This window comes from Rattus rattus, chromosome 1 (genome assembly GCF_011064425.1).
Source record: "Rattus rattus isolate New Zealand chromosome 1, Rrattus_CSIRO_v1, whole genome shotgun sequence".
Lineage (NCBI taxonomy): Eukaryota > Metazoa > Chordata > Mammalia > Rodentia > Muridae > Rattus > Rattus rattus.
Window position 1 is genome coordinate 172,052,263 of NC_046154.1, and position 23,777 is coordinate 172,076,039.

The 23,777-nt window shown below is 43.8% G+C and overlaps 1 protein-coding gene across 1 annotated transcript in view; it reads right to left on the minus strand.

Annotated features, from left to right (window-relative positions):
- Positions 1-23,777, minus strand: part of Cfap54 (cilia and flagella associated protein 54) — a 276,477-nt gene that overhangs the window by 187,495 nt on the left and 65,205 nt on the right. The window contains exons 21-26 of the mRNA XM_032911469.1: positions 23,107-23,199; positions 22,701-22,886; positions 13,359-13,495; positions 10,410-10,557; positions 8,483-8,638; positions 5,536-5,658 (exon numbers count right to left, since the gene is read on the minus strand). Of these exons, the coding sequence (XP_032767360.1) occupies positions 5,536-5,658; positions 8,483-8,638; positions 10,410-10,557; positions 13,359-13,495; positions 22,701-22,886; positions 23,107-23,199 (843 nt within the window). The remainder of the gene's footprint in view (positions 1-5,535; positions 5,659-8,482; positions 8,639-10,409; positions 10,558-13,358; positions 13,496-22,700; positions 22,887-23,106; positions 23,200-23,777) is intronic.

A 23,777-nucleotide genomic window follows, 5' to 3' on the forward strand; every position in this document is an offset into this window, starting at 1 on the left:
CTTCTATTCAACATGTCAAATAGTGGACAGAAATGCTCCAGTATGGCAAATGTTTGGCACTGACAACGTTAAAACAATGCCAAAAAAAAAAAAGAGAAATGACAAATCTCGAGGGTGGCACCTCACTGGGGGCTGCAGGAACTTGGAGGGGGATAAATTCTGTTGCTTAAATTAAAAAGACTGAGTTCTCTGAAGAGATTTTTTTTCAGAAGAGAAAACAGTGTTGTTTGACTGAGTTTCCCATGCTCTGAGGGATAATCTAGAACTGCTTACGTCAAATGATACAATCACGTGAACACTTACAATCTGGGATTCAAAGATAGCCCATGATTTGGGAACTGGAGACCAGAGAGAAGGCAATTTCTAGGACAGCAAGTACCCCCACATACCAGCTGGGGAAAAACACAGCTCAAGTGTCCAAAGTCCTGATTCTTTTTTCCAGTCAGAATGTCTTCGGGGTCACTTCTGATATGACATCGCTTAATCGCCTGATTCCTCAAGCAAGTGAAGAAAAGGCAGAACGATCCCTGGCAAGCCAGTGAGGGCACAGAGCCACTCACATGAGCCCAGGGCTGCAGGTGAGGCTCCGAGGGTTGAAGGACGGAGACCTCCCCAGGGGCCTGACGACTAAAGGAACCATAATCCTCCCCCATCTTCCACAGCTGTCCTCTCAGGAACCCACTGGTATTTCTGGTATTTGGTCGCTTACACCAGGGTCCCACACACTGAAAACCATAACAGAGCAGAGTCTCCACGGTCAATCAAATTACTACCTTTGTAACATGCTCCTCTCAACCAGAGACATCTGCTGAACCCTCCAATCTAGTCTACCGATCGATCGATTTGCCCACGGGGCTGTTAATACCAGTTTTTACTAAGGTGGCTTTGCGGTGAGTCCTCACATCTATTGAGAACGTTTAAATGATTCTAGAGAAACCCCATGGGATTGCAATTAAAATTGCATTAAATGTAAATGTTATTTTAGGAAAGGTTTATATTTCTGTTACAGCCTGTCTTCCTTTGTATACAGGAACTCAGTGTGGCCTCCCCATATGCTCAGATTTTAATGTGTATCCTTGGCAAGATTTCAATTCTTTCGTGCAGGTTCGCTGACACTTGGCTAAGTTTTAAATAGTACTGTCTGCCCTCTTTATTCCTAATGCTTCCTGACACAAACTAAAATATCACTCATGTCTGCTCAATATGTACACCCACTCGATATAGTCTTCCTATAACTCTGATTGTTCCTTACGAGACGTTTGAGACCCCTACAATTACAAATAAGCTACATTTTTCCTTCTGTTACTCTAAAGGCATTTCAAATCCTTGTCCCACGCACAGGAGAGAACCTCTGAAAATAATGACTCCCTGTTAAAAGTCCTTCGTGGGCCTGGTTTTTAAGGAAATGGCTTCAGAAGTTTGCCATTTAGTATGATATTTGCTTGAAAATTTGGGTAAATGTCCTTCTCATTATTCGGTAGTGCCTTTCATTCTGAACTCACCAGCAATCTCCTGAGGAAAGGTTGCTTAAGTGTTATCAAATGTCTTTGTGGCATTTTTCACACAATCTTATTTTTCTTCAATTTGATGCTATAAAGAAAACTCAAGCTTTATTTTAATTTCAGATTCTGTCCCTTTTTGTGGTGCTAAGAATCAACGAGAGGGAAGCCTCGGTCTTTGATGCCTGACATGGAGCCTGTCCTGTGACTGGAATGTAACAGATCTGAAGCCTCCAATGGTGCGGGGAGGTCACCACGAGGACGGCCACAGGTGTATAATGTCTTGTCTCTGGTTAATGTCTGTGGTTCTGAGCTCTGCTTTCTCTGGTGTGAGAATCACCGTCTCCCTCTGTTATTTTTGCCGGTGGGTACTTGCCCGCTACCGCTGTCCTCTCCAAGTTAGATGTACCTCTTGAAGCTCTGTCAGAATTAGGACCTGCATTTCAAGCCCTCCTGGAAGCCTGTCTTCTAAGATTATCCACACTTGGCAAAGTGGTTAATACGGATTTCATTATTTCATCTTTTAAAACGAATGCTCTCTTTCTTGCTTCTTACTTTGGTTAAATTAGTCCCCTTCCCTCCAAGACTGCCTGTGGTGTTCGTTCTCCCCCCCCCCCTCTCTCTCTCTCTCTCCTTCCCTCCTCTGTTTCTGTGTGTGTTGCTACTTCATTCTTTTTCCTCCCTGTACACTTAGAAGTCCCACTTTGTTATAAAGTTCTGCTCACAGTGACACAGTCCTAAATTATCTGTGTGTGTGTGTGTGTGTGTGTGTGTGTGTGTGTGTGTGTGTGTGTGTGTGTACTGTTGGAGAAAACAGCAGCCTTAAGCTACACACACTTCCTGTAACAATCATAAATTCGCACAACCATGGACCGAGAATCTACCTGTTAGCATTCCCCATTCCCTATTGAGCTACAATGGAAGCTTTAGTTCTGGGTTACTCGTAAGTTTGTCTTTCAAGGACAACTCTTGTCTTTCAAGAAACCCTACTTAGCATCTGTATCACAAAGTCCAATCCATTCCCTTATCTTCTATTTACTTTTAATAATGCATATATTGAGAGACCCGTTTTATTCCTCTCTTTTGTCTACTTCTATCTCAGGACTTCTGCTTTGAATCAATTGTCAGTTGATAGAGTGTTTCCTCAAGTGTTTTCCCCAGATAAGTGCACAGGCACAGTGTTCCGCAAACATTTGTACTTTGAAAAGTGTCTAGTTTTGCCCAATCCAATGAATGGTATCCGTCTTGTTATTAGTTCTGGGACCTTGAGCTTTATCCTTCAAAAGGCATTTTGGTGTAGTGCTGCTGTGCTGGGAGCCAGTTGAGCCTCTTTGTACTGCAAGGAGAACATTCTTCAGAACTGGAGACTTTACGGCTTGTCCTCAACCATGAACTTCAAACAGGTCACCAACACCTCGTCACGTGAGTGTCCCTACCTTAATCCTGCTGGGGACTCAGGAAGCCCATTACTGCCCCATCTGTTTCTTTCTCAAGCCAGGATTCCCAGTGTTTTCCTATGACTGCTGAGTCTGCCTTCCACCATTTCTGAGCAGTTCTACACTGAGGTATTTTTAGATTTGACTCACGATCTGTTACAATGATCTTTATCAAGTCTGTTTGTTATAGAGGCTTGATGTCTTGTATTATTTATTTGGTGAGTTGTTTGGCTGGCTGGCTGGGTGGTTGGTTGGTTGGTTTGGGTGGTTGGTTGGCTGGGTGGTTGGTTGGCTGGGTGGTTGGTTGGCTGGGTGGTTGGTTGGCTGGGTGGTTGGTTGGCTGGGTGGTTGGTTGGCTGGGTGGTTGGCTGGTTGGTTGGTTGGTTGGTTGACTGGATGGTTGGTTGGTTGGTTGGTTGGCTGGGTGGGTGGTTGGTTGGTTTGTTGGTTGGTGGGTTGGTTGGTTGGTTTGGTTGGTGGGTTGGTTAGTTATTGGGTGGTTGGGTTATTGGTTTAGTTGGTTGGTTTGGTGGTTGGTGGGTGGGTTGGGGGTGGGTGGATGGGTGGATGGCTGGATGGGTGGATGGGTTGGCTGGGTGGTTGGTTGGTTGACTGGATGGTTGGTTGGTTGGTTGGGTGGTTGGTTGGTTGGGTGGTTGGTTGGCTGGGTGGTTGGCTGGCTGTGGTTGGTTGGTTGGTTGGTTCATTTCATGTCATCTGATTGTTCTTTCTTTAAAGTTTTCTTTGCCTCTTTGGTCCCAACTCATCAATGTTGTTTCCCAACATAGTAAAGAATCAATGATACAAATATTCACAGGTTCCGCTTAATCTTTCTCCCTTTCTAACTCCAAAAATTAAAATTAAATCTACTCTCTACTCTTCCTTCCTGCCTACTCAGCTGTAAGATGAAACTGACCGTGGGCCTGCCCAATGTTCCAGGCCTTCCCATCTAAGGCAAGCCTAGCCCATAAAGTCTCTCCCATAACTGATTTTTCTTTTTACATCACTTAAAGCTTCACAGAATTACTCTGTGTGTGTGTGTGTGTGTGTGTGTGTGTGTGTGTGTGTGTGTTCTGTCTTCCCCCACGAAAGCATAAGCTCATGAGACAAATCTGGGTTGTTATCTTGATTACTTATTTCTTTAACGAATTTTAATTGCTATAGGTTAAGTTTGCCTTAAGACCCAACAACCTGACCTCATACCAACTGAAATCACACTGAATTTTACCTGTGTGCCCTCAGTAGGCACTTCAGTCTGTACCTCTTGCTTAAAGACTATCCAGATCTCAAGTGAAGCCTTCCCCAGGCTTCCCACATTCCTATTACGTCACCATTTACCATTCATCATGTGAGCCGGAGAGCTGCTCTCCCCCATGAGGCTCTAGCTCTTTGGACATTTTCCAAATGCCCCTAACAGACCCTAAGTAGTCAGTAATTGTAATTGCTAATTACACCAGTCTCGTACTCTGAGAGTATTCCTAGCCTGACCTGAGTTTTTACATTCTGACTTCATAAAAGCCTTATACCTCTCATTCCCTGGTTGCACTGGCTGCTTTCGTGTGTCAACTGGACACAAGTTAGAGTCATCACAGAGAAAGGAGCCTCCGTTGAGGAAATGGCTCCAAGAGACCCAGCTATAAGGCATTTTCTCAGTGATCAATGAGGGAGAACCCAGCCCATTGTGGGTGGTGCTATCCCTGGGCTGATGGTTCTGGATTCTATAAGCAAGCAGGCTGAGCAAGCTATGATGAACAAGTCACTAAGCAGCACCCCTCCATGGCCTCTGCATCAGACCCTACCTCCAGATTCCTGCCCTGCATGAGTTCCAGACCTGCCTTCCTTTGGGGATGAACAGCGATGTTGAAGTGTAAGCTGAATAAACCCTTTTCTCCCCAACTTGCTTTTTGGTCATGGTGTTTTGTCACATCAGATAAAACCTTGACTAAGACACAAGTTAACCCTTTAACTGTAATGTTGCTAATGTCTCTGGGTTTGGGTTTTGATTTGGGTTTTGGGTGTTTTTGTTTTGTTTTGTTTTGTTTTGACAAGGTCTCATTATGTAGCTCTGGTTGTGTTGGAACTCAAGGCTGACCTTGAACTCCCAGAGATCCAGCCTCCTCTGCCTCCCAAGTGCTGCCATTCAAGGCATGGTTACCACTCCCAGCTGTCGCTTGTCTCTGTAGAGCTAAGTTTCGTGACTTTAACCCAAACCTGGCTGCCTGCAGGCTCCATCCACCATGACCACAGCCTGACAAGCTGATGTGCACACCGCACACAGCATACTACGTCGCTCATCTCTTAGGGTTTTTTGTGTTCTGTGCAACTATAGATAACGCTGGATGGTACCTAAAGGCTATTTCAGTGACATCAAGGCTGAGTTTGTGGGGCCCCACAGTTTTATCAAAGGGGTCATGAGCAGTCACCCTCCCTCCACTGGCTTTCTGTCTTCAGAAAGATGCTGTGGGAATGCTGATGTTTCTTAGGAGTTATTTTTAATTACAAGTTAGTACAGGTGCCCTCTGAGACCAGAAGAGGGCCCTGGATCCAATTAGGACCAGTCCTAAATTTTAATGACGCTGGACAAACAATGAGATGAATACCTTTGAGATGTAGAAGATGCAGCAAGCGATCATGTGCTGTATACTTTCAAAGCTTGAAATATTTTTCTTTGAGTGAACAACACTTGGTATTCCTTGCAAAACCACAATACATTTTATCAAGATCTAAAAATAAATAAATAAATAAATAAATAAATAAATAAATAAAAAATAAAAAAACAGAAGCACAATGATTTTTATGTCACAATATCATCTTATTTAGTATAAAATGTAGTATATAAATCGTATCAGTCTTAAGCTAGCCTTAAGCTATGAAGTCAATAATTCATAAAGCTGCAGTCAATAATTATTGATAACATATTCATCAGGTATGAAAGAATATACATAGATAAAATGGACATATTCAATTTTCAAATGAATCATCTATCTTTATAAACTTGAAAACTGGTAAAGAATATAAAATAAATCTGCAAATAACTGCAAAACAACATTTGCTTTCTATAAGTACTGCAAAAGACGGAGGCCAAATGCTTTATGGACCCAAAACACTACTGATCACATCTATGCTTATGGGGACCTCGGCAAAGGACAGAGAGGATCAGGCCGAGTGTGACTTAGTATGGAGGGGAACAGGACTTTAAATGACAGTCCCTCTAAGATTAAAGTGCTGAGTGTCCACGCTGCTGAATAGCAATTAATACTGGCGTCTGCTTCCTCTCCTGCCTTCAAAGTGTGTTCCATGAACAAAGTGTGTAGAACCAGACTACAGATTGGGGTCAGAGTCCTGCTGAGATTAGAGTAAGCCCTTCGACATTCTGATGACCCCAAAGAACAAGTCAATATATGTGTGTTTGTTCTTCTGGGCGCCTTCAAGCCACCATCATAGCGGTATTTTATTATCCTGATCCATTGGTGAGGATGTTTAATGCTTATTTAGTTCCTCCCTTCTGTGTTAACTCACCCTCTGTCCCCATTGCACACCACATCCCCAAATCATGCTAACTACCCTAGTCATTTCTCAAAGCTTGTACATGTGCATGTGTGTGTACATGTGTGTGCACAAACGCATAGATGTACCCAGAGAGAAAGCTGCTGTCATTTCACAAGATGGCATTTATATATATTTGTCTGAACTTTTATCTTTTCCCTTCACGGAAAGCACTTCCAAATCCGCAAGGACAGCCCTAGTTTCTGTTGTTAATGGCTACAAATTACCATCTGGCCTGGACCGACCGTAACTACTGTTCTCACATTGACTAGCTCATGGCTAATGTTTTAGCTCTTGCACTACTATGGTTTTCCTTTATTGACCTTGTCTCCACCAAACAGCACAGAAAACACCCTCATACATGCTAAGGAGCCTGCCACGAGCGGCAGGTAAAGCCCTGCTTAGAGCAGGACAGCGAAGCAACTATCTTGAGACCACAGTGCACGTTCTAAGGCAATGACCATCACGGCTATCTGTGATGCCAAGTCCCCAGGAGGGAAAACGCACGGACCCAGGACACAGGGTAGTAGGAACTGCATCGTTCATCCAAATGGTTCTTTTGGTTTGTGTCACACTTACTCTGCTTGCTCTGTCAAATCAATGCATTTTTTTAAAATTCTTACTAAACTTGTATTCTATTAAATAAATTACCAGTAGAAGAATTACTATATCAGGTATCAGTTTTAATTTTGCTTGGACTTAGATTTAGTTTAATTAAAGTTGCTTTCTCAAAACCCAGGAGCTTCTGTGATTTCACACTGCCCTGTCACTAAGTCAGAATGCGGTTGTTATCGTGTGTTCTCACAAGCCACAGGACTTCCAGATCTTACATTGTGAGTCCAACGTTTGTTTCCAGAAATACTTGATACCCAAGCATCTTAGCATGGAGTGGATTTGGTTTTCTATGAACTATCTATTTAGAACCCATGTCCATTTACCCGTTAGGTGAGAGCTAACTCTCAAGGCTTCATTGACTTTAAATGTAATCTTTTCAGGGTTTCCTATGATCCTGGTCCTGGTCCTTTTGTTTCATGCAGTTTGCTGGTCTATCTCAGTTGCAAAAATTTCCCCTGAAACCCTGGACTACACGGGTCATCTCCTGCATTTGTTTGGTTTCTTTTCCCCCTAAAGTTTTGCTTTATTTTACTTGTAATCCTTAAGCAGGGGTGGAGAGTTTTACCTAGTACATGGAGAGGTCAGATTCTACTCTTTCAGATGAACTCTTTTCAGAATGGTAGGTGTCTCACTACTGTTTGTCCAAAATGTCTATCCTCCTGCCTTTGAATGAGAATGCTAATTATACCGCTGAGAAGGAGACTTTCTCGGGCTGTTCACCATTCACATCCTCGGGAGGGCTTTAACGATATGTGTTGAAAATATGCTGCTGTATCTTCAATGACAAGAATATGGAAACTGGACAAACTCTTAAAACTGAGACATGACCATTGACAGCATTTAACTAAGGCCACTGATGGGACTGCGTGCTTTGTACTTTGGTGTTGCACGTGTCTGTGTGTATGTGTGTATGTGTGTATATGTGCACGTGTGTGCCTGTGTGTTTCTGATATATAATTTGTTAGGACATGTTCCAGTTAACTCCTGAAATTTCACTCCTCCTCCTCCTCCTCTTCCTTTTCCTCTTCCTCCTCTTCCTCCTCCTCTTCTTCTTCCTCCCCCTCTTCTTTCTTCTTCCTTCTTCTTCCTTCCTCTTCCTCCTCCTTCTTCTTTTCTTCCTCTTCCTCGTCCTCGTCCTCTTCCTCCTCCTCCTCTTCTTCCTCTCCCTCTTCTTCTTTCTTCTTCCTTCTTCCTTCCTCTTCCTCCTCCTTCTTCTTTTCTTTCTTCCTCTTCCTCGTCCTCTTCCTCCTCCTCCTCCTCCTCTCCCTCCTCCTCCTCCTTGGCCTACCTACCTGTTACAGAGTTTATGTTGTCCCTCTTTCCCTTAAGAAATCACTAAGTTGTCTTCCACAAATACCTTCTTGGGGAGGCTGGGGCTGCCCTTACCTGGATGACAGGTACCAAAACGATATTGTGGTAGATAATGGGAGCGAGGAGCCCGTAGCACTGGGTCACTGCTTGAAGGGCAAAGTTGGGGTCATTGAGGAAGTTGCTGAGCTCCAGAGCCACCAGCACGTTCTCGCATTCCACCAGTCTAGCGACCTGCATGGACAGACATAAGAACAGCTGTTAGAACCGCTGCTACTCAGGCCGAGTGTCGGATGGGTGCTCAACCTGACACATCGTCAAGGAGCAGAGAGGGAAAGAGATGTGAAACCTTCTGGCTCAATGACACGAATGATAATATAAAGAAAATCTAAACTTAGAAATGACTCTCTGCCTCTCTCTTAATGCTACATACGCATAGCATACTCTTGGAATAAATCCAGCTTGATTTGTAAGACAATACAAAAGCCACTAAGGACAGACAATGTGCCCACTGTCTTTGTTGATGAGAAAAAAAATGGGGGACTGTATTTTAATTTCAGAAAAAAACTCATTTAAAAAACAATAAATTGTGGTGAGCAATAATTAAAATGTAATATACCAATAATATTGAACCCCCCTTGATTAACAGAGTCTAACTTTACCTCTTAATTGGTTGGAAAATGGAATGTTTTCAGCAAGTCAGATTAATAGTTCTATTTACACTTTCACTGGCTAAATAGAAATGATGAAGAATGCAGACTTAAGAGTTGTGATGTCAATGTCTTGTAAAAGGATAGCACTCCTCTCTTCCCTTTCTCCCTCCTCCTGAGGAGAAAGTTTATTGTTGTTTTCTATGTATATCCACGTCACTCACAGGAGAGGCTGTGCAGACACCAACCGGAACTGTCTGTACGGCAGGTTTTATTGGAACAGCGGATTCTGACGCTGACACTCACAGAAGCACTTTTAAAATGGTTTCTCTTTCAGATTGGGTGTGGCAGAGAAGAAACCAAACACAATGCAGAGGGGGTGTTCAACACAGATGGGTGGATTAGAGACCCTGAGCTCCAAGGACAGTGAACTGGACTGGAAAGAGTCATTTTCCTGGCCTTGGTCTTGTGTAACAAACTACCAGTTCGTTAATCAACGAGCAAATTGAAAAGGTATAATAAAAAAACAAGTACAAAAAAAAAAAAAAAAACCCAGTAAGAACAAAAAGATACACAAGCTGAAATGAAGGTCTCACATAAGATCATTGTTAAAGTCAGAACACTATGGTCTATGGACTGAACAGAGCCAGAGAGAGATGCCCTGGGAGCCCACGGCTAGGAGAGCGGTTAAATCCCTGTCTCTGTGTAAGCATGCAATTTAATTACTTCAAAAGGACATGCAAGTTGGGCTGGAGAGATGGCTCAGTGGTTAAGAGCAGCGACTGCTCTTCCAGAGGTCCTGAGTTCAATTCCCAGCAACCACATGGTGGTTCAGAGCCATCTGTAGTGGAATTCGATGCCCCTTTCTGGTGTGTGTTAAGAGAGCAACAGTGTACTCATATACATAAAGTAAATAAATAAATCTCTTTAAAAAAAAAAAAAAAGAACATGCAAGTTAATTCACACCAACATGAGACCCCCTCTAAGAAAAGGGACATTTTAAAGAAGGCAGGTGGCTGAACAGTATAATAATATGCTAATCTCTGCTTATTGTTCAAAAGCATGGAAAGCACATACAAATGAGGCTACTGTGTTCTTAGAGGTGGCGGGACTACAAGTGTGTTTCACAGTCCATGCTGTACAGATTTGGATTCTGAAGAATATACTGGTATTGTGCATGGAGGAGAAATACAAATTGAGAAATACAAATATGAGACCTGCCTGGAGTAGAAACTAATAGAGTCCTCAGCCACGCCCTCCTGGTCCATTTACCGGGAAGGACACAGATCCCAAAGGAAGAGTAGAGATTCGGAGAGGGTGGAGCCTCTCGGTCTCAGTGCAGGGTATTTACTCACTTGCTGGGCGGGGAAAATCTCGTTGCCTTTAATGTTGTCACAGAAGAGATCCTCTTCTTTAATTTTAATGTCGCTCATCACAAAGATATTTCTGAGGAAGAGGTATAAGAGGATGGAAGAAGTCTCTGCCAAGATGTTGGAATGAAACCTGCAGGAGGAGGAAACGGTGTTAAGTGCGGTGCGGCGAAATGACTGGTGGAGAGCATCTACTCAGCCTGTTGGGGTTTACAAATTCTCAGCACCCACACAATTGACAGTGATGGTAGCACCGGGAGAGCTGTTCTTGGGTGTCCACTTAAATGAAAACCAAAGGCGAGTGCACAACCAAGAAGCCAAGAGTAGCCAGAGGTGAACGCTCCTAGTTCTTCTAAAGTTCTGTTCCGACACCATGATGCGGTTGTGGTAAGTCAGGTGGACAGCAGGCTCCAGCTGATGAACTTTGCGAAGATGGGGTGCATGCTGAGCAAACTCCGCCCTGGAGACTGAGTCTGAATGGCTCTGGTTACTTCTGATTGCCTTTTCTAAATTGCAGTCCGCAGAACCAGAGATCAGCAGAGCCGTGACAGGACCTCTTCTGTTTCCAATGCACGCGTGCCCTGAGGCCTAGCAGATGATAAACCCTCACACTCAAGCTTTAAGTCCTTCAGCTCCTCTGAACCTCCTTACCCCATAAAAGTGGAAACCCATAACAAGTAAAGGCCGCTCATGGGTGGGAGAGAAAAAGAGAAGCAGGCAGAGGCTGGAAGGCCGGGTTTCCAGGAAGGATTTTGGAGTCTGGAGGGAAGGGAGCCAGTGGCAAAGTAGTAGGAAAGAGGCTGACGTCACTCATTCACACTTGAGGTTGATCCCAGCACCGTGAACTTTGGACTGCCTGACTGGGAGGGCTTCAGTTCTCCCGCTCCTCCTCGCACTGCACACTGCGCTTTCCTGTTGGTCTCAGGATGGCCCTTGGCACCTTGACACATGCCTTCATCCCACCTACCACTTTCTGGTTCCCTTGCACTCCCTGCACACCCCGGGGTCCGGTAAGTCTCTCTGTATTGACGTTCCCAGAACCTTAGTCTCTGCCACCTCTTACATCATTCTGTGACCCTGTGAGGGACACCACTGTCCCCATTTTTCTAGCTTGTCACAACACCAATTACTTACTCACTTATTTACATTTTTCCTTGGCATTTTCAAAATGGCGTCTGCTTAAGGTCTGCTATGCGTACTGCATTCTCCTAGGCCCTGGGATACCACAGTGAGTCAAGCAGACTCTTTGCCGTCAGGAACCGGGCTTCACCACAAAGTTGTGCATCAGCTATGAGATGTCTGTCCTGCTCGGTGGCGCTTCAGCTCTTCCCGTGCATATGTGCACACACCTCTGTGCACACCCCCCATAGCGTGTTCTTCCAGCTCCGTGCTCTACAGCCCTTGGATTCTCCCAGGTCAGTGCCGCTGTCACCTGAGTTCTCTTGTATCTTCAAACTTCCCTCACCACTGCCTCCAGAATCCTTCCTGGAAACCTGACCTTCTAGCCTCTGCCTGCTTCTCTTTTCTCTCCCACCCATGAGTGGCCTTTACTTGTTATGGGTTACCACTTTCAGTCTTCCTCAGTCCATCAGAAAATCATTTCCGGTCCGTGGTCTCATGTAAGTTGCTCTCTTGAATTCACTGATGGCCTTCCAATCACCAACTCTAAATGTCTTCTGATTTCTATCCTGCTCAACCTTTCTAGAATGTCATTAAGCCTGCACTTGTACATGCTAGAGCAGGCTGGTCCCCCGGGTGACCCCTGCTTCCCTTGGCAACACACCTCCCTGGTTCCTTATCTTCTCTGATGGGTTCCCCTTCAATAGCCTTCCTTGGCTCCACCTCTCCCATCCTCCCTTTTAATGAAGGCCATGCTACTGCTCAGTACCAGGATTGGCTCTTTAAAGTTCAACCATCGTTCCCTGAGAGACAAGGCTCCTTTCAAGATTTCAGTGGTGCCCTCCACGGACAATTTCCAAATTGCCACCTCTAGGGTTGACTGTCTCCTGAGTGTCAGCACTAAACAAAATACCGACTGTCATCTCCTGACCTACCAAAGCATCCTGCTGGAAAAGCAAAAGCAAACTATAAGCCCACTCATTATCACCCTCCACACACACCCCATTTCCCTTAGTAAATGCCACGCACTCTGCAGTCGATTAACACTGGAAAGCCGGTCGCTTCTCAGCCTCTCTTCTATACTGCAAAGCCCACGAAACCTAACTCTTATCCCTTTCTCCTCTTAAAATGCCCCTCAAATCCTTTCCCCAATACACTTGTGGTCCTTGCACAGGGCAAATGTTAAGTCTACATTTGTTTAATTGAAATGGAATTAAGCTGTTTAGTATAAATAAGTATTGCCTACCCCTTACCCTGCATAGCATTCATATATTTAAGTGCACCATCGACGAGGGGCAAAGAGTTATAAGCATCATAAACAGGTGAGGGGATTTTTTTTTCAGTCTGTAGGCAAAGCCTAAAATATGAGCTGGACATACTGTTCTTAGACTGTCCTGAAGTCCTGCTCCTCTAAAGAAGAAAATGGTAGAAACGTCATGATACTCAGCCATTTTCTATGGGTTCTACCAGCACCTTTGGCAACTGCTGACGGTCTAATCCTGGGAGCCTATTTAACAAAGGCAGAAACCTTCATAACCACAGTCCACACATCAGGCCCTCTCCTTTCTCCCCTCTCAGTCTCCATTGAGTACATTTTTTGCTCCAGCTGCTACCACTTGACATTTTTATCCCGAAATCTTTATGTATCTGCCTCACTGTTTCCTGACTCTAGAAAGGGTGCATCTGACAAGGACTGAGGACCTTAGAGCATATGTACCTTATAATTCTCTGACTAGATAGACATTTACATGGGCCATCCCGATATGAAAACAGTGACAAACAATTTTGAGGCTTTAAAGTGACGTTTCTAGTTACCTTCTCTGTGTTATTGTCATGATGTTGCTTAGACAGATAACTGACTGGTCGTCCTGTGGTGGAGGGGCAACGAAGTAATCCCAGACTGATGAGAACACTTTCTTGGCCAACTCATAGTTACAGATCTGATATGCGACCTGTGACAAAACCCACATTATCTCACTCAGAAAATGTATATTTCAAACAGAATGCTGATACATCCTCCCTACGCACACTAATTCTGCATTTGCCTTTCATGGTGCCACGGTGAGGGGACCGGGTGCCCACGGGTGACCACTGGCAGCGGAGGCAGGTGCATTTTGAAATCTCTTTTCTTTCTAAATCGCATAGAAATGTGAAACTCTGTAAGGATGTTTCAAATCCTCATAAGCAAAACAAAGATCGCATCTGAGCCAAATTAATTTCATTTCCATCCGTCTCAGCAGCGTGCCCCATTTATTATAGATACCGTTATAATGAACAATCTGCTCCAAGAGAAACAATCAGATTTCCCCAACCTGATATATATGAAATATATTTCATTCTTTCCCGGTTGACTGACACTTTCAGAGCTTCTGTGTAACAAAGAGTTGGCAGCTGAAAAGGGTAAAGAATAAAACAGAAATGCATTCGAGAATCTGTATCTTTTAAGTTTAACAGATCCAGTGCTGGGAAAAATAATTTCACTTGTGAAACTTAGAAGCTCAGTTAAAAAAAAAATTATTACCAACTGACCTTCTAGTGATAGAATATATTTAAGGCGATTTCTGAAAATTCTTCTATTTAAATACATACATAGCATGAACCTTCACCAAATGACTTCCACGCTTCCTCAAATGATAAGGCATAAATAAATTCATTGAATAAAGCACAGAAAGGGCATTTTATTAGAATGGTATCCACTCATGGGAAAATTTACAAGGCCAGAACTTCCCTAGTCTGTCAAATGATTCCTCCTAACTTGCCAAGCAGTAAGCTTTCCTGAGAGACCCTACTCCGTGCTGAACGCTGGAGGAGCAAACACCTGTCAGCCTAGGAATGCCCTCCCTGTCTATTCTGGGACAAGCAAGGATCAGGTCCCAGGTGGTACAGTTAAGAGAGACTGAGAAGAACAAGATATGGGAGATGGTCAGAGAACACGGAAGAAAGGCCTGAGTGATGGTCAGAATTGGAAAGAAACAGGCAACGGGAAGGAAAAGTTAATGCAGGGCTGGGGTTCTGTGAGGTCTTAAAGCTAGATGGAACTTTCTAGAAGCAAAGTACTACAGCAAGCACTCAGGCCTATGCCACTGACTTCTCCTTGTATTCCCATCAGCACCCGGTGCAGGTGAGGAAACTAGGGTGTTGAGAAGCTCAGAGTCTGCACAGAGCCCGACAGCCATGAAAGTAGTCCTAGAGGGGGTGTCCAATGAGTCACTGCTGTGGGCCTCATCTGACCGATCAAACAGTCACTAAAACACCGTGGAGTTCTGAGATGGTCAAGGAAAGAAAGAAGGTGTGTGAGGGGGATGGTAAATCTACAACTGAGCCTTCTTTCCTTTTAAAATCGTGTTATTAAAAGGCCTGGTTGTCTAACAGATAAGGTATTGGCCTTATAGAATGTTATTGGTTAAACTACGGAATACTGAAAAACAAGATATGCCAAATACAACGACAACAATACAACAACAACAACAGCAGCAGCAATCATAAGGTTTATGAACTCATGAAGCATCACGGGTGTTTTAACAGTAGGCACCATAATGTCTGCACTTGTGTCAATAATTAACAGCACTGGACACAACAGATATTTCGAGAGCAGGACTGGTTAAAATGAGAAGACGCATACCAGGAGACTCTGTTAGATACCTCCTCTTTGATAATGACCCACATACAGCTTCCAGAATTCCACACTCCAGGATTGTTTCCTGATTTAATGGCCACCTTCCCTTCCAGATGCCTTTGCTAGCCCCTCTAATTTTCCCACTCTTTCTATGGACACTCCAGTTTCACTGATACCTGGAGCTTTTCTGTCTACATTTTCTTAGTGATATCACGTGGTCTAAACTATCATATACTACCTCAAACCTTTCTCACATCCATATCTCTCTGCCAAACCCCAAATGCATGAATTGTACCTCAACATGCCCTAACTTTTCATTTTCCCCTCCGTGCCCAAAGGTACAGCACATAGCCTCATATTTAATTAAAATGGTGTCCTTCCGATCGCATGATTAACCTTCAAGTTGACACTTATTTCTCTCAACCCATCTTCTCTGTTAGGAATCCTCAACAGCCCTTCAGAACATTGGTCCTGTCACCACAAGTAGGCGTCTTCCACCTCTCACTGGAATTCAGCAGAGGGGAGTGCTTCCTCCCTCCTCTCCATGTCTGTTCCCAACTTAGCCAGATGAACGTCTGAAAATAGAAGTTGCCCAGGACACAGCGTGAATCAAGGCCATCCTGTAGCTGCCCATTTTAGGCAAGGCAAAAAAAAAAAAAAAAGAAAGAAAAAAAGCAAGCCTGCCACTGTCCCACAGCTTACATGTCTGACTGCCCCTTCTGCCCTCTGTGAGTCCCTCTGTTCCAGCCATAAACACTGGCCTGCTCTTTATCAGAGTGGGAGGACATCTGGCAGTCTTAGGGTTCGTGCTTCAGCTGTTCCTTCTTCCAGACATTCTTCCCTGGAGAACCACTGCCTCACTTGGGTCTTCTCAGACCTCACTCCCCTCCCCCACACCGCCACCCCAGATCACCCTACTGCATGCTGTCCCTGACTTCCAGTCCTCCCGTCATGCCCCAGATATTGGTTCCTTAACACTCACTGTCTCCTGACAGATAGTCTACCTATATGTCAGTCGCCCAGTTCCCACCACAATGTTTTGTCCCACTGCTAAAAAATGAGAGGTGTCACCATATGAGTCCCACACCATCAGAATCAACCAGAACTATGGAGCAGGGACTGAGGGAGTGGCCAACCAATGACTGTCCCAACTTGAGACTCACCCCATGGGCAAGAACCAATCTCTGACACTAGTAATGTTATCCTGTAATGCTTGCAGACAGAAGCCTAGCATAACTGACCTCTGAGAGGCTCCACCCAGCCGCTGACTGAAATAGATGCAGAAGCCCATAGCCAAACAGTAGATGAACCTTAGGGAATCTTGAGGGACCCAGAGGGGATAGAGAATCCACAAGACCAACAGAGTCAACTAACCTGTCCCTTTGGGCCCTCTCAGAGACTGAACCACCAACCAAAGAGTACACATGGGCTGGACCTAGGCGCACACACACACACACACACACACACACACACACACACACGTAACAGATGGGCAGCTTTATCTTCATGCACATCCCCCAACAACTGGGGCAGACGCTGTCCCTAACTCTATTGCCTACCCGATGACCCTGTTCCCCTAACTGGGCTGATTTCTGGCCTCAGTGGGAGAGGATGTTGTCTAGTCCTGCAGTGACTTGAGGTGCCAGGGTGGGTTGGTACCCAGAGGAGAATAGGAGGAGGTGTGGGGGAGGGGATTTGTGAGGGGAGATGAGGCAGCAGTTGAGGTGTAAAGTAAAAATAAATTAAATAAATAAGGAAAAGAGAAATGCAAAAATCCTTGGATCCTGGTGAATCATGAATTCTGATGGTGGGACCCAGCACTCCAACTCACTTCTCCACACACTAGGATTTTAGGATCCCTTGCATGGAGTACCTGGGGCAAACTGAGTACTCAAAGTGTTCTGTTTACTAAATCTAAAGATCCTTTCCTGGTAATGTCCGAGTCCTCCCGTAGGAGGATGCTGACCAATTTAACTATATGATACAACATGGTTTATTGCCAGGGTGAGGACCTTACTCAAGTTGGGTATTTCAGAGCCCTTTCTAAAGCAAGATGGTCTCCACTCAAAGTTCGGTTCTGAGGTCAAGGCTAATGGCCCATTAGTTAGGAGAAGAATTTGGTTAAAAGTTGTATCACCTAGGTTAGAAACTGCTAGGGAGAGAGAGGAGGGATGTTATCAGTATGGACTGGCTCAGGGAAACAGAAGCAGACCAGATGGCTCTAGAGTCTGTGAGAGTCCACACTGACTGAGACATCCACATTGTCTGCTGTTACCAAAAGAAAAGAAAAAAAAAAGAGGCAAACTCACAGAACTTCTACTCAGAGTGCCCAGATGTGGTACCAAAAGAAAGGGGGAAAGTATACTTAGAACAATCTGTACTAAGACACAAAAAACAGACTCTCCTAAATTGAATAAACCAATCAGACCCTTTCTCAGGGATTTGGATTCAAATTTAAGTGCCTTCCGGCCTGGGTGGTTAGAATTAAGATGTTGCCGTTCTTCCCTCAAAAATAGAGAAAGTCGATCTTCAGAGAGAGAGAAGCAGAATGGGTGTCCAGGGAGATTCGAAGACACAAGGCGTAGCCTTGCCTTGAGCCCACATTCCCCCGCAGCTCATGCCTGGCTCCCTCGCGTACAATCAGGATCTTAGCTGAGACCAGAAGTAAAACGATCTATGCACAGTGGTGACGGTGGTGACGATCTGGATGAGTAAAAAGGATGTTTCACGGGAAGGAGCGATGACGTTAGGTTTAGCACGGAGCCTGACGCAGAACGGACATTAGTTCATCCATAGATGAGCAAGGAGATGGTGACAGCCAGCAGATGAGGGGGAAAGTAGCTGAAACTCTTAAGAGAAAATGCTTAATTTCTTACATGATGCTCTAGCATCCCTTCTTGTGGCTGTGATTAAAACACTCTGATGAAAAGCAGCTTCTGAGAGGAAAGGGTTTACCTTAGTTTACGTCTCCAGATCACATGGTGATCTAGACAGAACCCATGGAGGAATGCTGCTTGTTGGCACCTCCTTAACTAACTTCCTGTTATACAGCCCAGGATCACCTGCCCAGGAAATGGCACCTATCAACAGTGGGCTGGTCCCTCCTGCGTCAGTTAAGACAAAACAAACCCTACAAACACATCCAACAGCCCAACTGGATAAAGACGGTTGCTAGACGAGACTCTTTTAAGGGAATTCTAGGCTGCTCTGTCAAGTGGACAGTTAATGCTGACCGAATCACCCATAATTCTGTCTTTCAAATTGAAACCCATGGGCAAAAGGAAACATCACACAGCATTGGGTTCTGTTGAACTCATCTGTGAGATGAGAAACGTGAGAGCCATCGTTCCCTCCCTGGTGAGATGGGAAAGTGGGAAAGCAATAGTTCCCTCCCTGCCGTCATTATGAAGACTGTGACAAGGCATGCATATTCCCTTCTCAGACTCTGATCGTCGCACCGGGAAGACCTGCTGACACACCAGCTGGGTAGAGCCAAGAGAAAATTGATAAAAAATGGAATAGGTCCAGCAGACGGGAGGAGACGAAGCCTAGAGGAGGCTGGGAACAGATGGGGGTCCACAGTGATGCTGCTCTTAAAAAGTGGGCACGGAGCAATATCCAGTACTTGAGCTCCTGGAATCTGCACAGAGTAGCGAAGAAAAGAGATGCACTGATGCCATAGTCAAGACTCTGAGCTGCTGCCTGAGGAAGCTGCCTACGGTGTCCTGCCTGGAATACAGTGGGGTTCTATGTAGCTGTTTCCTCAACTATCAAAAGAAATCCTCGTTTCATCACATAGTTCCTGTCACAACTGGAACAACGAAGTATTAGAGGTTTTTTCTTCAAGTTTACAAATAGTAACTGTATGTATGTATGTAGTATATAATATTATGTATGTATAACATAGAATGTGAGGTTTTGGTGAGTATATATATTATGGAATGACCAAATTGCACTAACTAGCATATTTATCATCTCAAATGTACATTTCTTTGTACTAATGGCATTAAAGTCATTTCTTCCACTTGTTGAGATATTCAAGTTTTATTACGTATAATTACTTTAGCATTGAAACTCTCTCCTCCCTACCTCTAACTTAAATGCCTATTGAACAATGTCTCTCCTTTCCCTACCCATCCCCAGCCCTGATGTCTGTAACCACCCTTCTAGTCTCTACCTCTGTGAACTTGACTTTCTTAGAATCCATCCATCTGTGAGCTCATACATCTGTCTCTCTGTGGCTGGCTTGTGGCTTAGTCCCTTCATGTCTTCCAGGCCTGTCCACAGGCCTCCCTGGTGTTTAGGGCTGCATAGTATTCTTCCACTGTGCACACTTCACCAAAGTGATGCTTGTGAAAACCATGTGAGGTATCACCTCCCACCTCCTCGATGATTCATTATCAGAAAGATGGATGGCAGCAAGTGTTGGCAAGGATTTGGGCAAGAAAGCCTGCCCTTCTACATTGCTGTTGACATTGCTAGTTTGGAGAACACTATAGAAATTCTAAACAGACTTAACTGGTCAGAGAATAAATACAGCAGCCCCGTTACTGAACAGATACCCAAGACAGAAGAAGCCAGCATGCTAGAGAGGTGTCTGTATGTTCCCTAAAGCCTGTGCACAGGATCGAAGATATAAAAGCAAGCTGTATCCATGAGCAGTGGAGGGATGGGTTTAAAGGCCTGAGATGGAGCAAGCCTTTGTTGTTGTTGCTTCTTCGGTATTTTAATAATTGATATTTACCATTTTTATATCACAAAATACCCATTCACATGGTTTGATGAGCTAAAGGTGGGGACAAGGGTGTATCGCTTGGTCTAATATATTACAAGTAGAAAAATAAAACAATTGGACTCAAATAATAATATCTAAGATCAAAACTAGAACCCACTCAGACTGCTTATTTCCTATATTTTATAATATATTCTTTAGCTATTGCCTGCTTTAAAAATAGCAATCAGAAATAAGGCCAACATGAGGAGAGAATAGTTACAAAAATTATATAATTCTAAAGAATTCCTTTTAAAACAGAATCCAAACAGACTAAATTACTAGTGTTCTACTTAATGGAAGACCTGGTAAAGAGCCACCTGATCTTATTAATGTTTATAGAATAATGTGGAATAAAAGTACAACCTGAATGTCCCCAAGGCCATGGTAACCAGAAGCATTTGGGGAAATAGCTCATCGTTTACTACTAATAGTTATGATAATACATTTTAGTGAGCAGGTTTGTCCTAAAACTAAAAATGTAATCACTGTCCTGGAAACCAGATATATTAACCTAGAATATATAAAAACTCAATCTTTGAATTTAAGAATTAGGGGAGCTAATAAGTGAGAGGTTTCTGCTCTAGCCACTTGGCATTGTGGGAGAATGCCCATCAGCCATCTTGATTGACATAAAGAACTGGAGTGTCAATAAAGAGACACGGGTCATTGCTCCATGGGACTTCTCTATCCCAGCAGTGTAGCCTGGACTTCATTTTAATAACTTTCTATGAAAGATCTGCCAAATGGAACCCAAGAGTCAAACCACTCCCTGGAGAAAAATTAAGTCCTGATGAAATATTCAGCGTCTCACAATAACTCTATGGCTGTAAATTGGAGAATATATTAAGTTCTAAAGAAATCAAAATACCAGAAAACCATGAGGCGATGTGACATGCTACACCAGTGCTGGATGAATTCTAGCAATTGTCTCTATTTAATTTTCTTTGAAAAATGTGATCATATAAAAGGCCTGTGAGATCTCGGCTTATGATACTAATCAACTATTAAAAGAAAAATTGCACAGCACAATAGAAAGATGAGACAATTTAGAAAGCCATCTACTCCACAGCCAGCAATAGGCTTTAAATTAGATACTTCAGCCCTGGGTCGCTTACCTTCAGTCAGATGACAGCCACTTCAGCAAGAAGGCTAACGGAGAGTGGACTTATGACTGGTAATGATACTCGGTGTGTACTGAGAGACACGTGCTACAGTTAAACATTTGACAGACGTAACTCCATTGACATTCCCAAGACCTATGGACATCCTCTGCCTGTTCTCACTTCATAGATAAAAGTCGTCTGCTCAGTACCACGTGGCTACCGTGAGAAGCTTGAAAGTGAACTTGGGTCCATCTGTATCTATTGACCTGATCCGTTCCTTTCCGTGTATTTATCCTCAAAAGGTAGCCATTGGTACAGTTAAAGACTTAGAGGCTGTAATATGTACTTTAGCTTTTTTATAATAGTGAAACACTGAAATACTTTCAGTCCAGCAGAAAGGATAGTTACTAAGGGTACACGTTCACAAGACTCAAAATAGCGTTAAATAGAAGAAGCCATGAGTTCTTCAAGGGTACCCCATGAGGGTGTGGGAAGGGGAAGGAGGAAAGGGAATGGGAGATTATATAATTCTATTTTAATTTTTTTAATGAAAAGTTCAATAAGATAAAAATCATTAAAAGTACTTCATAGAAAAGTTTCAAACACGATAGAAAAAATTATTAAATGAAAATATGTAAAATAGTACATATGGTTAAGAATAACATAGAAATTCATAAGTATGTGCAGGTATGCTATGTAACATACATATGTAACTGCATGGATAGATATAAATAGAGAGATAGATGATTGATAGATAGATAATAGATAAATAGATGGTAGATAGATAGGTAGATAGACAGATGGATGATAGATAGATAAATAGATGATAGATAGACAGATAGATAGACAGATGATTGATAGATGATAAATAGGCGGCAGATAGATGATAGATAAATGATAGATGATAGATAGATAGATAAATAGATGGTAGATAGATAGGTAGATAGATAGACAGATGATAGATAGATGATAGATAAATAGATGGTAGACAGGCAGACAGACAGATAGATAGACAGACAGATGGACAGATAGACAGACAGGATGACCAATAAGTAAATAGATGGATGCACAGAAAGGAAGAGCAGTCTCTAGATGTGGGTTTCTCATGCTAGTGCTACTGACATGTTGTGTTGGATTTTTGTTCACAACGTTTGTGATTGAACCCGGAGCCCTGTGCATGCTGGGCTAGCATTCTCTTACTACTGAGTTACATCCCCAGCGTGCGGCAGGTGCTTCTTTGTCGCAGACGGCCGTCCCTGTCACACTGTACGCTGCTTTATCAGCATCCCCCTTGCCTCTACTCACTAGACACCAGTGGCATCCCACTAGGTTGTGACAACCAAAAATGTTACGAGACACTGACAACATTGCCCCCAGGGTAAGATCTGCTACTCTGGGTAGTAACAGATAACATTTATTTATACGCATTGCAATAGCTCCCAAAATGTCTAACATTACATTTGTGCTCCTGGGGGAAAATGTTCTTTAGGAGGCAAATTCACTAATGGGGGAAGCAACGGCTCATGTTTTATGAAGAAAGCTGCAATCATGGAAAATACGCATCGCACACTCTGTGGAGTGTCTGCTCCGATATTTCTTCCGTCGGAAATTACTTAGCAAACGCTTAACAGGGAAAAGAGGAAAATAGCACCCATCTCTTCTACCTGTGTCAGGTACATCCGAGCAGTGACAGCAGAAAGAGGCGGATAAATGAGAATTGGTTTTGTTGTCTCCCCGATAGCGTCGCCAATGAGTTTCCCACTGGAAGAATAAGCAGTGAGCGCAAAAATGTATTTTGCATTCGTTTCCAAATCTTTAATTTCAAAGAAGCTTCTGCCATCGGCTGGTATCTGTGAACGGAAACATTTCAGCTTTTACTCAGAGAATTAAGGCAGTGTGACTATTAAAACGTAATTGGATAAACCTTTCTCCTTCGCTGTTGGAGCTTAGTTGTGACTCGAGTTGGAATTAGTGTCAATCCACGGCTGTAATGACTTCATAGGGGGAACCCACACTCGGTTGTGGTTAATAAGGCTTTGATAAGGCCTGCTGACAGAGCGGACGACATACCGCTTCTCCTGAGTTGGGGAGGTGGTTGTTGTTCAGCCGCACTTTGCTATAGCTTCCTTCCGCTTTGCAACCCAAAATACAGTACCAGGACACCTGCAGGAGAGAGAGGCAGCTGTCACCTGTGGTCTGTGCTGTTTACCAGCACTTGGCCTCCTCTGTCTGGATGTAGCAAAATCAAAAATCTGGCGAAGAGAACAGTGATTACTCGTGTGTTAAACTGCGAGGTCTTGAGCTTAGATGCACATACATCATCTTTACAAAGTAACAACAAACTTGGGGCTTGCTTATGCAAGACAGTCAAGACTAAGTGAAGTATTATTCATAATCTATCTCTCTCTGAGTGAGTGTGTGTGTGGGTGTGGGTGTGTGTGTACATGATCATGCACACCAGGTGCATGTGTGATGTGTGTAGATCAGAAGAAAACCTGGGTTGTCAGTCCTTACCTCCTACCTTATTTGAGATAGGACTATCGTTCTCCCACCTAAAAACAATAGGCTAGCTGGCCCACGGGCCTCCCTGCTCCACGTAGGAACCCTGGTATTTTTTTTTTTGTTCTTTTTTTTTCGGAGCTGGGGACCGAACCCAGGGCCTTGAGCTTCCTAGGCAAGCGCTCTACCACTGAGCTAAATCCCCAACCCCGGAACCCTGGTATTTTAAACCCATGTGGCGT